The sequence below is a fragment of the Scatophagus argus genome, chromosome 7 (assembly GCF_020382885.2).
Source record: "Scatophagus argus isolate fScaArg1 chromosome 7, fScaArg1.pri, whole genome shotgun sequence".
Lineage (NCBI taxonomy): Eukaryota > Metazoa > Chordata > Actinopteri > Scatophagidae > Scatophagus > Scatophagus argus.
In genome coordinates, this window is record NC_058499.1 from 25,986,409 (window position 1) to 26,000,893 (window position 14,485).

The 14,485-nt window shown below is 38.6% G+C and overlaps 1 protein-coding gene across 2 annotated transcripts; it reads right to left on the reverse strand.

Annotated features, from left to right (window-relative positions):
• Positions 1-526: 526 nt before the first annotated feature.
• Positions 527-7,055, reverse strand: ska1 (spindle and kinetochore associated complex subunit 1). Of its 2 annotated transcripts, XM_046394480.1 has the most exons (8): positions 6,909-7,027; positions 5,919-6,074; positions 4,966-5,051; positions 4,012-4,127; positions 3,258-3,352; positions 2,349-2,480; positions 1,515-1,684; positions 527-699 (listed from the first exon to the last, which is right to left on the reverse strand). In XM_046394480.1, the coding sequence occupies exons 2-8, from the start codon at positions 5,957-5,959 to the stop codon at positions 551-553; spliced, it is 789 nt and encodes a 262-aa protein (XP_046250436.1). In that variant the 5' UTR covers positions 5,960-6,074; positions 6,909-7,027; the 3' UTR covers positions 527-550. The 2 variants fall into 2 exon arrangements, with proteins under 2 accessions (XP_046250436.1, XP_046250437.1); XM_046394481.1 differs by lacking the exon at positions 5,919-6,074 and having other exon boundaries at positions 6,909-7,055.
• Between the last annotated feature and the right edge of the window lie 7,430 nt (positions 7,056-14,485).

The window sequence follows — 14,485 nt, forward strand, 5'->3', positions numbered from 1 at the left end:
GGTCCCTGCTCATGAAGGAATATTGAGTCTCCGTATATTAGACCTGCTAGATATGCAAAATGTCATGAGATAACTTTTATTGTGTCCGTTTTATTTGTAGTGAAGCCAAGTCAATTTTATACATAGGAGTTGACACACATACAGATTAACAGAGAGCAAGCCAGATTCTATTAGTGACAGTAGTATTGGAGTACCGGTTTGCCAACTGAAAATTTAATTGATTAAAATGCAGAAAAGCAAATTTTTCACTGACAAATGAGAACACTTAAGCATAAGCTATATGGGACACTTATCATCGAACATGTTTTAAAGTTTACACCCAAAATTTTAATGCTTTGGTTTACTCTTACTATTCTCATACTACTGCTTTTGGTCACAGCAGCCAGCTGTTTTCAGACAGAAAGCTCCGACAAAGCCACTGTACACATTCTGCTCTGCAGTGAACTGGAGACAGACTCTAGCCTTCTTATATTCACATTGGCATTGGTAATATCGTAAATAGTAATATCATAACATAACAGCATAATCCATCTGATTGAATCTTGTTTATTTACAACAACATGTAACGGGTGAGGCCCCCCCCTCGAACCTCCCGTAGGCGCTGGCAGTGTCTCAGCATGTTCAGAATCCCCTGAAATCGCTTGTCCACCTTCATCTGAGTGAATTCACGAATGTCATCCTCCACGACAAAATGCTGACCTGAAAGACATTTCAAAACAACAGTGAAACACGTATTGAGTCAGCATGTGTTTACTCATGTCACCAACAGTCCATCAAACCCATTTCTATAGCGCTCCAAGAGGGTCGCAGCGAGCGGGGTACACTCTGGACTGGTCACCAGTCACTCACAGGGCTGACACACAAAGACAGACAACCACACACTCTCACACTCACACCTAGGGGCAATGTAGAGTAGCCAATTAACCTAATGTGCATGTTTTTGGTATTGTGGGAGGAAGCTGGAGTACCCGGAGAAAACCCACGCAGGCACAGGGAGAACATGCAAACTCCACATAGAAGAGCCCAGACCGGGATTCGAACCTTAAATCCTCTTGCCGTGAGGTGACAGTGCTAACCACTGCACCACCGTGCCGCCCCGTCACTAACAAGGTTCAACGCTTCAGCCACATTATCCAGGCAACAGAGTAAACATGCTTTTTGGAACACCTTGATACAAGGTATTTCATTGTTGGAGTAAGCTGGTTCTTACTGTATATAATTTTTTTAAAGGTATATTTGCTGCAGACTGCAGGACTCCAGTTTGCATTTGTTTTTCTTGTTTTTTAAATATAAGGTGCTCTATGGTTACTCTTAATGAAAAGTTGATGAAAACATTCAGTTGATTATATGTAAAAAAAAAAAAAAAAGAGGACTGGCATTATCACATTCTGTTTTAAGTTTTAAAGGGCATCATCATGTTTTTGGAATCAAGGTTATAAAAAAAAAAAAAAAAATCATGATGTGCATCAGTCACAAACAATAACAACTGCCAAGTGAAGTTTTACTGTCAGTACCTTTAGTATTTTTGGTCTCCTGGTCCTTAAAGCGCTGGTGCAGCTTCCGTGCATGACTGTTGAGACTTTTCACTGACTGATTGAGGATCTTGTACTTAGCATTTACTGCTGTGTTAATACACTGCACGGCAGAATTCAGCTGATCATATGAGACACGTCCTTTCATGTACCTGAATGAAACACAACATTCAGCAGCGTTCCTCTATAACATGGAATAGTGACACATAGAGTTGTGGGGTAAAATTCAGATTATAATCATCAGAATAGAAAAAAAAATCTACATGGCACACATGACTTAACTACCAACTTGAATTTTGAAAAAAACTTGGAGCTGACCCAATGGTCATATTGGACATCAAGGTGTCAACTAACTCTTAAATTTTAGTGCTAATTAGACTTGTTTATATTTTTTTATCCCTAACCCTATGGTTTGATTAGTCTAGACAAAAAACAAAAGTGAAAATAACCCATCACAGCTTCCCTGAGCCCAAGATTTTTAATTGGCATATCTTGTTTTATCCAGCCATCAATCCAAAGTCTAAAAGATATTTGGTTTACAATCATATGAAACAGAAAGAGGTAGCAAATCTGACACACTGGAGCTGGGTCCTACGAATGTTTGACCTTTTTGTCCGAGAAGTTTTCTCACATGCTCAACAAAATTATTTTTTTGCTGATCCACTTATTAATCATTTTTTAATCCACTCAGCACTATCTTAACTGTTGCTAATACCCGTTTCATATTCCCTAGAAAACTGCCACTACACTGTTACAGTATGTCCTTAAAACATCATGAACGACGTATCATGTCGGACACAGAGTGAGAATACTTACTGAGGGATGCTCTCAAACTCTGGCTTTGTGATGTACTCCATCTCTCTGACGAGGCTCTTGGTGCTCTTTTTGACATTTTCCAGTTGGGCTGACTGAACACTTGCTCCTTCACTCTGGTTCATCACAGGTTCACTTCCAATAGGAGATAAGAGAACATGAAACAGGAGGCATCATACCGAGCTGAAGGTTGTTTTTCTATTATAATTCTAATAACAACTCGGAACTGCTCTCCGTTAGAGATCAGGGCTTGGGCATAATGTGTGTCGGCGTGTCACAATGAAGCATGTTTGTGGCCAGTCAAGGCATGGATTACTTCAGAAAGTGAGCTAAAAAATAAATAAATAAATCAATCAATAAAATCTTGTCCACATTTTAAATGCGGGACTATTTGAGACAGAGAAGCGATTAAGTTGTGTTGTGTAACTTCTGAAAATTGTCAAGGGCTTACCACAGCAATAGAACTGCCACACTCAAACACTTGAAGCAAAAAAATGCGAGATTGCTTTGTGAAGACTGGACTTTGCAGAAACACAGCAGCGTCTGTTGTTGTGTTTAACGAATGGAAACTTGGTATACATTCTTGTCTGCAGAATATGATATATTGATGGACTTATTTTCTGCCAGTTATTTTGCTATTAATCGTTTGATATATAAAACATCAGAAAATTATGAAAGTTCGAGCTGATGTCCTCCAGTGTCTCCTCTATCCCCCAAGAGATTTGATTTACTATAATGTTAAAACAAAGAAAAAACCGAAACCATCAAATGCTTGACATGTTTACTATCGAAAAGCTTCCTATTACTTTTCAAATGATTAATCACCGCAGTGCAGCCTTTGCACCTATTATATTTCTAATAGGATTAGTTAGTTATTGAAACGTTAAATCAATAACTCGTGTGGATCCTCACTTTGCTAAACCTTTCTTCCTGGGCATGTGTGCTGGTATCTTGTCCTTTAAATGCCGGACATCCTCCAAATCGTTCCTGAACACCTCCTCGAGTTCCTGAAAGAGAGATGGCCATGCTTCATCACCAAGTGTGTTTACAAGTCATTTACTAACAGCATCCTCTGACAAGTCAGTTTTACATGCCGAAACGTCTCACTTACATCCATACTTCTTCTAGTTACATGTTCACAATATGTTGCTTTTTTGTCATAATAGCAATGTGGGTAACACTGAGATGTAACCTGCCTTGTTCAGGAAAGCTTGGAATTTAACATAAGTGTACTGTTGTATATTGCCAGTGCAAATCCATGCAGACACACTTGCCGAGTAAACGATATAAACTGCCTGACTTAATGAAGGAGCTCAGAGAAATACTGACACAGCCTGTATGTGTTTTCTCTTCATGATACATGGGGCATACACCTTTTGAATGACTATTAAATGTGTGCATGAGTGCACATAAAACACAATGCAGTCAAATACCAAGGATTCACTTCAAAGATTTTCTCTAAATTAATAAAACGTGTTTAACCTTGTGTTTTTTTTTTATAGGATTTCTTTTTCAGTTTACATTCTGCAGGATCCTGATCAGTACCTAACTTATGCAGCAATGAAAGCAAACTTGTTGTAACTGGTGCACAACCGGATAAATTTCACTGTAAAGCAGCTGACTGCACACTCGGAGAAGCTGCACAAATCACAGGTCTCCAGTTTACCTTCAGACACTTTAGTTTCTCTTTCTGCTGGCCAACACATTTTTCAAACTCCTCCAGAAGCCTCTCGAGTGCAAAGAGTTCTTGTCCGAGTTTCTTAATCTTACTTTGAGGCAATTCTACAAGGGGAGAAAGAAGAAGAAATCATGCAAATCCCACAAAACCCAAAAATGTGGGGATTTGCTGCTTTTTATGTTTATTATTAATATCTAGGCCCAAGCAGATTATGAGCATTTGAATGCTTGTTTATTTAACAAATGCACTGAAAAATACAAATCATACAAACAACCTGCCATATTAATAGCAAGAGGGACTCATACACCTGGGGATTCAACACAATAATTATTATTATGTAATAATATTGCATATTTAAAAAAAATACAGTGTCAGACTTCTTTATTTATTCATGCTGATGAGGCAAAGTTCTGCCATAATTCAGTGAAGGAGCTGAATTTATTTATTCCTTTTTTCTTTAATTTTTTAGGGTATACAGATGATTTTGTGTAACTATTTGAAGTTTGGATATGAATTTAAATGATGATGAGTTTTTTTTCGAGTGGCATGCAGCTCTAGTACCCACGTCATTCAGTACCACATGTGAGGTGGTACACTGCCTCATTCGCAGGTGCTTCACTGATGTTGTGAAAATGGAATTAGAGGGGAGAAATCCGATCTGTGACTCATGTTTTTGGGGCAAATTTATCAAACATATGGCAGATGAATAAAGAAAGGTACAGTGGGGCAAAGCAGGATGTGTGCAGTGACACACCACAGGTGCAGGTGCGTGGGGCAAAAAGAACAGAAGGAAACACTAATAAAAAGTAAAGCAATGAACAGACAAATACTGAATTAAAAATTCTCCATTAAAAAAATCTAAAAAATCTCACCTTACAGTAAGGCAGAGAATTAAAACCCACTCTTGGGCCATTCTCTGTTAAACCCTGTGCTGCGTCTTACCTACAGCTGACAGATCCAGCATGAGTTGTAAGGATGATATCTTGTCATGGATATGCTGGCTGATATCTTCTAGCTCACTCATTTTCCTGAAAGAGGGACACATTCAAAACTGGATTTTAGCCATATAAACAGTTACCTGATAAATGTCATGAATATCTCAAGGAAATTCAATCGAACGCAACTGGACTTAGTTATTTGTCTTTGAAGACGTTTCACCTCTCATCCAAGAGGCTTCATCAGTTCATGCTCGCTTGACTAGGCTGGGACTAGTCTGGATGAATGAGAATATTCACAGGCTTAATGTCATGAATACTAATACTATAATTAACCAGGTCTGGTGGGCCACCAGACTAAAGAGAACCCTTAACATGCCAAAAATGCCAAAAATAATACCAAATATCAATTCATTTGAAAATCACTTGAACTTATAGGGGTCTCTGTGCAGAGATGTTCTGAGGTGTGAGTCAGCAGCTTGTTGTTGCCTGGGAAACTCTTATGATGCGAGGACCACAACATTTACCTGATTTCATTCAGCAATGGTATGAGTGCCACTGCTAAATTTCCCAACATCATTTTAATGTCCTCTGCTCTCATGTTTTACTAACACTAAATTTATCAAAAGTATCAATATTTTTCAATACCTCCAAATTTTCTTGATACATGTCTAAAATGATAAAAATATGAAAATATCCAATTCTGTGTGTCTGGGCAACTAACATTTTCTTTCCCCTTTAGTGCCTGACATGTAGCCTGGCAGTTTAACAAACTGCCAGGCTGTTTTTCTACATAAAAATACATCATAAACATACACGAGACATGATGCAGTCCGTGCAAAACCCAGCACTTCATTCGGATTGAACCCACTAATTAAAGTCAGTGTAGTTGACACACTTTACTGATAAGCCTGGGCTTAAAAGGCATGTGTATCATGTATATAGTATCACTTTCGTTACTTAGTGTGCTCCCTCTCCTTCGTCCACACGAGGACTGCCATTCTTCCCCTGAAACATCTCAGCTGAGTGGGACAAAGAATCTAAGAGTGAAGTCAAAACAATCACACAAGTGGTGCTGGGCTTCCGTATGGGTCTAGTGCCTGGTGTTCTTCACCACTGCTTTGGAAGAGGAAAAAAAATGGAGGTAACAGCAGTGTATCAGCTTTACAAGTGACATACTGTCTACTATACTATAAGGATATCATGTTAAAAGCATATAAAGCAGATATTTCATTTTGGGATTAACCTATCAACAATGCACACGCCTTCTGGTGGACAAAACAAGAAACAAAACTGTCAGACAAAAATAGAGGAATAAAAAGCACATATGTGCCTCTGAAATCCAGTGGAGCAGAAGTATAAAGTACAAATACCCGTATACCTTGAATTGGCACTAAAATACAATACTCAATGTACATGCAATTAATTACATTCCCCAAATGAAGGTAGGCTAACTGATAAATATTTGGAGTCCGGTCATGAAACGCTTCAATTTCAAGCAACACAAACGATAGTCTGTAAAATAACGTAAAAAATAACCACTGTGAACTAAACTTTCACGACATAAAATGTACACATCGACTTTAAAAAAACCCAAACCCGTTAGGGATGCCAAACATTCAAAAACCTCTTACTTTGTCTTTCAACACCGCCAACCAGACAAACAGAGTAAAATGTGGCTTAAAATGTACATTTTTAGGTTTAATTTGTTAATTCAGCATACATGTAATAACTGGGATAGCATTACATCATTACAACATATTTGTATCATACTGCTGCTAGCGTTACCCATACCACCCTTCAACATTGCCCTGGTGGAAAAACAGTATCAACAATACAGGGAAGTGCCTTTCGACAAAGACACTACCACTCGTGAACAGTTGTGCGTGTGCATCTAGTCGTAAACTTAAAACGGTGCTTTAAATAAACGGTTTCGTTAAGATAACTTACACAGAGATATGTTCCCAGTCGACTACCGTCGCTTTCCTAAAGTGCCGCGTTCCCGGTTGATCCAAAATTTGAAATGTAACACGAGACGCAGCGGCTTCCTACTTATTTTTCTTCTTTTGCTTTTATTGGCAGGCAGGCAAACAACTCTCGGGTGTACTACCGCCCTCTACTGATCTACTGTGGAATGACGTACTCTCTCTTCAAAACGGAAAACTGAAATAAATACCAACAAAGCATTAAACACAGCAGAGCTAATTAAATATAAAGACACAAATGAAATAAATAAATTAAGACTAAACAAATGAATAATTCTCAAATCATATCAATCATTCTATTTATATGTTTGTCTTTCTTACTCAGCCACATTTTTATCATCTAACTCCTTCCGCATTTTTCAATTTATTAAAATCATTAAAAAATAATTTCTGCAGTACGTGAACAAATGTTGTTTTCAACATTTTCGCTGCCATTCAATTTATGATTCATTTAAAATCTCATCAAAACTTTTCAATATATTAAACATTCTTTGAAACTTTCTTACAATGGAAATAAATGGGAAAAAATTCAAACGAACTTATCTTCAACCTCTCCTCAGACTTTCATACAAGTGAAATGGCAGAAGAACAAAAACATTCTGTTGTTTCCATCAGCAGCTGAATAATAAATAATAAATATAATAAATACAAATATAAGCTCAATTATTCAACTGTAGAAATCATAATTCTTCAATAAATCAAGGGTTGCCCCCCTTTAGAAAAAGGAGCAGCCTCCTTGTCGGCCTGCTCATGTCTTGTAACAGATAGCCATGGCTTGTAGTTTGCTGGGTGTACTGGAGACAGGCAGTGTGCCTGGAGAGTAGTTTAGGTTTCAGGCCTTTTCGAAAATGCTATTTCAGTCATGTGTGGCATGACAAGTGTTGCGAATATGAGTGCAAGCTCATATAACAAAGTCAGCGCTGATGGAAAGCTATACATGTCAGAAGAGCTACTCGCCAGCCAGCAGCGTGGAGTAAAACAAATGTGTAACCCAAGGGATAATAGGTTCCAGACAGCTGACTGGGCATTAAGATTGAGCAAGGCATGGTCTCCTTTGGAGGGCACCAGAAATGCTACAGCCAGATGCAACTGTTAATGGAACCCATCCACAAAACACAAAACAACAAAATCATATATTTAACACCAAAATGTTTGTCATTAACTTGTTAGTAAATGAGTGTTTCTAATGCACGCCACCCCTTTCTTTCTCTCTCATACACACCCGCACACACAAATGAGTGATTCAGGGGTCCCAGAGTGCTGTTGTCATACCAGTTGTTTGGATTGCCCAAAGGGGGGGGGGGGGGGGGGGGGGGGCATTTTAGTTGTGGTCCAGTTCACACTGATTCACGCTGATTTGAAAGCAAGCAAACAAAGAAGAGTAACCATGATGTCACATAACTGCTTAATAATACTTAATAATAATACTTAATACTTAATTCTACGTTTATCTTTTGAAAACAAGTCAGCTTGCTTTCTTCTCTCAGTTCCTTGACAAGAAAACTTTGGAAAAAGAAAAAGTCACAATACTGGGTAAAGTAGCAGCAGTTGGCTATTGCTGAACTACCAATTGCTTTCAGGAGCACAAACAAGAAAGTTAAAAATATAGTCCAGAAAATGGAAATTGAGTCTGTAAAAGATAAGAGAACACTTACTGTGAATTGAATTGTGAATTTTGCACAGACATAGACCACATGTCTGCATACAGATGATTATACATTCATATACAGACATTACACGTGCAATTTCATTCTAATGTGCACTGTCTGGTGTATAGCTTTAAATGACAATAAAGGTCAATTCTTTTCTATTCTTAACCCAAAGAACAGCCTACGAAAAAGCTTTGTCCTAACTACACTTCAGCAGCTAGTGAGACAGATGAACATACCCTGGCTGAAAAATATATCATTTGTAAAATCTCTGGAAAAATAACCCAAAAAATGGCTCAAAGTGCAAACATAGTCAAAGAAGTTCCCATTTACACTTCCTAAGTATATTGCTGCAGAGCAAGTGCTTTTGTTGATGGCACAGAACTAAAAATGTAAAATTAAATGAGTTTAAATGAATTTAACTGGCAATGAACTGTCTGATATGGACACACTTGGATTGATATGCATAAATGTACTTCACACCATTTTTTGTGAATTAAATGGCACAAACTACGTTTCAGTTTGAGATGATCTGGCGCGATTGTGTTTCAGTGACTGAGTGCAAAATTCTGTTTTAATTTCATCTGTTGTTCAAGTTGTTTGATTGGATAAACAACACGGAAAAGTAAGATCATCGAAATTTTAGCCATGTGATGTACTAGACTGCTGTGCTGCTGTGCTGTGCGTAAATGTGCACATCACTCTTCAAATTAAAGAAGTATGCACTAAGTAAAGTACTCACACTTGAATACTTTTCCATAAACATTGTTTAGGTCTTCTTCCAAACAGTAGCCCAGCTTTATTTGCTCCAAGAATGTTTTGTCATAAATTTAGAATGTTGTTTCTGTAGTGGGCGTGTACTCTTGTACTCGTGTAATCTTCTTTCTTTCTTTCTTTCTTTCTTTCTTGCGTTGTGTAAATTAGATAAGATTCCTCTCTTTTTTGGCTCCACTCACCATTTATTAACAGGTATCCAACAGTAGAGAAATCGTCCTAATAAGCTCCACGGCTTAAAATACTAGAATACAAAAAGAAATAAGTGAGTAGCTTCTAGCATTTTCACCATCTGAGAGACAAACTCCAGCTAAAGAAATCCCATTCATGTGGTGAGCTCTATTTATCAACCACAGCAACTCAGTATAAAATAAAATAAAATAAAATAGCCACCAAAGTGATTGGCAATGCACTTTCAAATACTTTCCAAAAATGCCAGATGGGAATAGTATGCTTTTCTGTACAAAATCAAAACTATTTTATTATGCAGTGCTTACTACAATGCAACTTACCGCAGGGACAGCATGCAGCAGACTGGCAACCGTAATAGGGTTTCCATACACACCAAAGGTAGTCACAAAGTTCAACAAGGTTCTGTGCTCAGGCAGTACTATTCACTTTATATATGCTTCCTGGTGATTATATTATTCACAGACCATCAATAAATTTTCATTGTTATGCAGATGGAACACAATTATATTTATCAATGAAATCATCATCAATCAGCTAACCAAACTTCAGGCATGCCTTGAAGGCATAAAAGCCTGCATGACCTGCAACTTTCTGCTTCTGAACTCAGACAAAAGTGAAGTCACTGTGCTGGGCCGCAAACAATGTGGAAACAAATGATTTATAGATATAACAACTCTGCATGCCATTACCATGGCCCCCAGCACCACCATAAGGGAGTCACCTTTTATCAGGATATTCCCTTTAATTCAAACATGACACAAATTTCAACCAATGCCGACAATGCCAAAAATAAGGCACATCCTGTCTCATACAGATTCAGAAAAATAAATCCATGTATTTGATACTTCCAGGCTTGATGCAACTCCCTCTCAAAATCTGCCCAATCTTTTGGATTTTGTGTGAATGCAGCAAAGCGAAGGCCTTATCCTCTCTGCTCCTGTCTGTCTCACAGCTCACATAGACAGACATGCTGCTCTTGATGACAGACCATGAGAGCAGGGGAGGGAGACCACGGAGAAATGAAGACAGCTGTAACCTGGGTGCTATGTTTTCATGGAGTCTTGATCTTGCACTGTTATTGGTTGGGGGCTGCACACCACTGCACCAAGGTTGACACTCAGAGACAAAAATAAGGACATACAGGCTGGGGGTGGGATCTCTGCAGATACAAATATCACAAATTCTAGAGCCTCATGAGCGATGACTGATAGAAATTACTTTTGTCTGTATGTATATGTTCTCTCTCTCTTTTTTTCTGTTGGAAATTGCTGCATATTATATACACATATATTATACCTTTTTTTGATTCCTTTCTGTAACTTGCACTATGTACAGCACTTTCTAAACTGTTTATATTATTGTTATTATTATTAACTATGTATAAAACCCTTCATCCTGCTTGATGGAACCTGGAAATTGCAGACAAGTATCCATATTCTTTTAATACCCAAACAGAAATATGTATGAAAGTGTGTGCTGGATATTAAACAATAAAAAAAAACAAACAAAAAAAACAGGTATATACTATATCACACACTTATCAACATGATAAAATAATGAATGCATGTTACCTATCACTAATTGTTTTAAAAAATGTTTTTTTTAAAAAAATCATATACTATTTGAAGGGCGGCACGGTGGTGCAGTGGTTAGCACTGTCGCCTCATAGCAAGAGGGTTCCAGGTTGGAATCCCGGTCTGGGCCCTTCTATGTGGAGTTTGCATGTTCTCCCTGTGCCTGCGTGGGTTTTCTCCAGGTACTCCAGCTTCCTCCCACAATACCAAAAACATGCACATTAGGTTAATCGGCTACTCTAAATTGCCCCTAGGTGTGAGTGTGAGAGTGTGTGGTTGTCTGTCTTTGTGTGTTGGCCCTGCGATTGACTGGTGACCAGTCCAGGTTGTACCCCGCCTCTCGCCTGTAGTCAGCTGGGATAGGCTCCAGCTCCCCCGCGACCCTGACGGATAAGCGGTATAGAAAATGGATGGATGGATATACTATTTGAAATGCATTTTCTTCTCAAAACTCTTGTGTGCCTAAAATGCAAGCCTGCAAGTGTAGAATTGGGATTTACAAACAGCTGTTCTTAACCCTAGAACACTAACGTTAAAATTAGTAACACCATCACTAACGTTGGGTATATTTTACCCGATATAATATCTCGGATAAAATACAGTTTATCACACCAGCGTTCATCATGCCATATAGGACACACAGTGGCCACCTCTTGGTTTTTCTTTCACAGCTGTACTGAGCACACATTTGGTCGAAAGTATCAACACATCCCTTCATTTGGTTGTAAAATTCGATCACTTCAAAATTGTGTGGGTGAAAATCACCCGACGTTAGTGTTCTAGGGTTAAGCTGTAACTGATTTGGAGACATTTTCTAGAATGCCCTACATTTTACATGTGTAAAATATTTTTGTGAGTTTGCAAATACTTTTTTTTGCATATTTGAAGTGTGTTGTGTGTATATTTACAGAGTACAAATTTACACACAGATTGTTAGTCTGTTCACACAAATAATATTGAGACTGTTCAAAATGATCAGAAATGGAACCCAAAAGCAGGCCAAGTCTTATATATAAATATCAGAAAGTCTCTAAACTAAGGAATTCCTCTTGAAGGCTGTGGTGACAGGTGAATGCATGTGGTCTCCAAAAAGCTTAACCCCAAGCGCAGATTCTGGTGTGGCTGTTCTCAAAAAACTGACTGAATATTCAAGGATTCAAGGAGCTTTATTGTCATTTCACAGGTAGGTTTCATGTAGAAACATGAGGTGGAGCGAAATTAGTTTCCCTGGTCCCGTTATAAGCCCAATAACCTACAAAATACCTAATGCTATAAATACAAAAACAACACTATATAAATATAAAAACAATCAGAATAAAAGACATGAACAGTGAACAGGGAAACTACAAAAAAGGTGTAGGGAGCGTGAAAAGTCGCTGCACTACTGCGTGCCGCCATCTTGATGACTTATCAGAGCCGAACAGGGCAGAGGAGGCAGGTGAACAGAACTTGGCCTGATGTGATACCACAAAGCTGTAGTGAGTGAGTAAGTAAGGCGGGAGCAGGATGGAGATGATTGGCTTAATCAGGAATAGATGTGCTGAATCATAGGAGAACAGGTAGAAGGCAGCGCTCAGCTCCTGATTGGCTCTTAGGAAAACACCCACACATATACACACACCCACAGAGAGAATGGAGGGGAGGGGAAAAACAATGGAATATTCCAGCAGTGCTAGCAGAGACAAATCTATTTATGGAGTAGCTAGTACAGTAGCTATATGGTGTATACCTACGTAAGGGCAGGAGACTTACTATATTGGATAGTTCTCACTGCCTGATAGGCAGGTATAAGCACATGTTTTATATTCATTTTGATCCAAACTTAAATACTGAATCGATTTACATTAAATTTGGTTCATTGTTATAACTTTGGTGATCTTTTGACTATTCATCCAGGGCCATCATCAGGTCAAACTTTTGATGTATTCACTACTTTGGTTTACGACCAGATACCTGCAGAACACATGTCATTCAGCCTCAGCTGTAATTTGTGCTCACTACTAAATGACTGTCAGCAGTATTGCCATGCTGCTGGAGGCAATTTGATCTAGCCTTTTGCACTGGCATGATGTGATAAAAGCACCTTTGGGTCATTATGTTATTTAGCATGATATAATAATGATAATGCCATGAAATAATGATGATAATGAAAATGAAAGAAAACACCATATTTGGGACTTTGGGACTTATGTGCATTTATCACATATAACATATGTTTATTCTGAATGTTATACTATGTAGCACCACAGGGCAGTGAGCAAAGTTTACACTCCTGGACTCCCTTCAAAGACAGCACAAGTACATTCCCTCCACCTCTCCACCACACACACACACACACACACACACACACACACACACACACACACACACACACAGCAGAGCTCTTTGACATTTGGACATCTAACCAATGGGCAGGCACAAGAGCATTTTTGCATCTTAGCCAGGTGATTATAAAGCGCTGCTCTCAGACTTGGTCTCCTTTCAGTCATACACACTAATCTGGGCTTTCCTCATACTGGATCCCAGTAAGAGGAGAAGGCAAGTGACGCAGGAAGGGAATCTCTTTTTATGGCCTGTCTATCCATTTAATGCTAAACCAGCTGCATTACATAGACTAAGAGATAACAAAACAGATAAGCTAGTGATACACACATACCTGCATAGAAACAAGTGGAAAAAGTTAGAATGTTTAGTTACGGTCGTAGTCATTTTACCTGGAATGGAACTCTGAGAGAGCTGGAGAGCAGCTACCCTGCTTTCAGCAATGGTAGGCACAGACTGAGAGTGTATATGTGTGTTTGTCATATGTATTTTTATAACACAAGAGTGAGAGAGAGTGAGTGAGAAAGAGACAGAGAGAGAGAGTTGATCTGAGTGTTGACCTGGCAGATTCTGCTGGCAAGAGTCACTGTGTGCTTCTACATGTGTTTGTCACTTCCCTTTGCTTCAGCATGAATGCATGAATGAATGTAGTTGTGCATGATGGAGCCTAGCAGTTAAAGATCCAGGATTTAGTCTGGCCTGGCCTAAAATTTTAACGTTGCAATGTGTTCCATTTTATCGATGTGAAAATTGCGGTTGTTTGACTCTATGTCCATCTGTGATGACACAAAATGATGAAAATAAGCGTCCGAAATCTCATTTTACTGCTCACAGTACGAAAATGATTAGTTTGTCTACTTTCTGAACTGAAGTAATTAATGGTTGAGCAAGAACACAATAAAAGACAAAGCATAGCAGCTGGCTCCACTTAGTATAGCTGATTTTGATAAGAAAAGTGACTTCATTGAAAAGGTACTGCATACAGTGTTTTGGAGCTGTCAGCAATATATCTGTACTGTAATGAAACACGT

Coding starts and splice junctions, on each gene's coding strand:
- ska1 (XM_046394480.1), bottom strand. CDS start 5,959: ATGGCAGTCCTCGTGTGGACGAAGGAGAGGGAGCACACTAA. Junction 4,128..4,965: donor GCTGGATCTGTCAGCTGTAG/GTAAGACGCAGC, acceptor CTCCCCTTGTAG/AATTGCCTCAAAGTAAGATT. Junction 2,481..3,257: donor AGGAAGAAAGGTTTAGCAAA/GTGAGGATCCAC, acceptor TCCTATTGGAAG/TGAACCTGTGATGAACCAGA.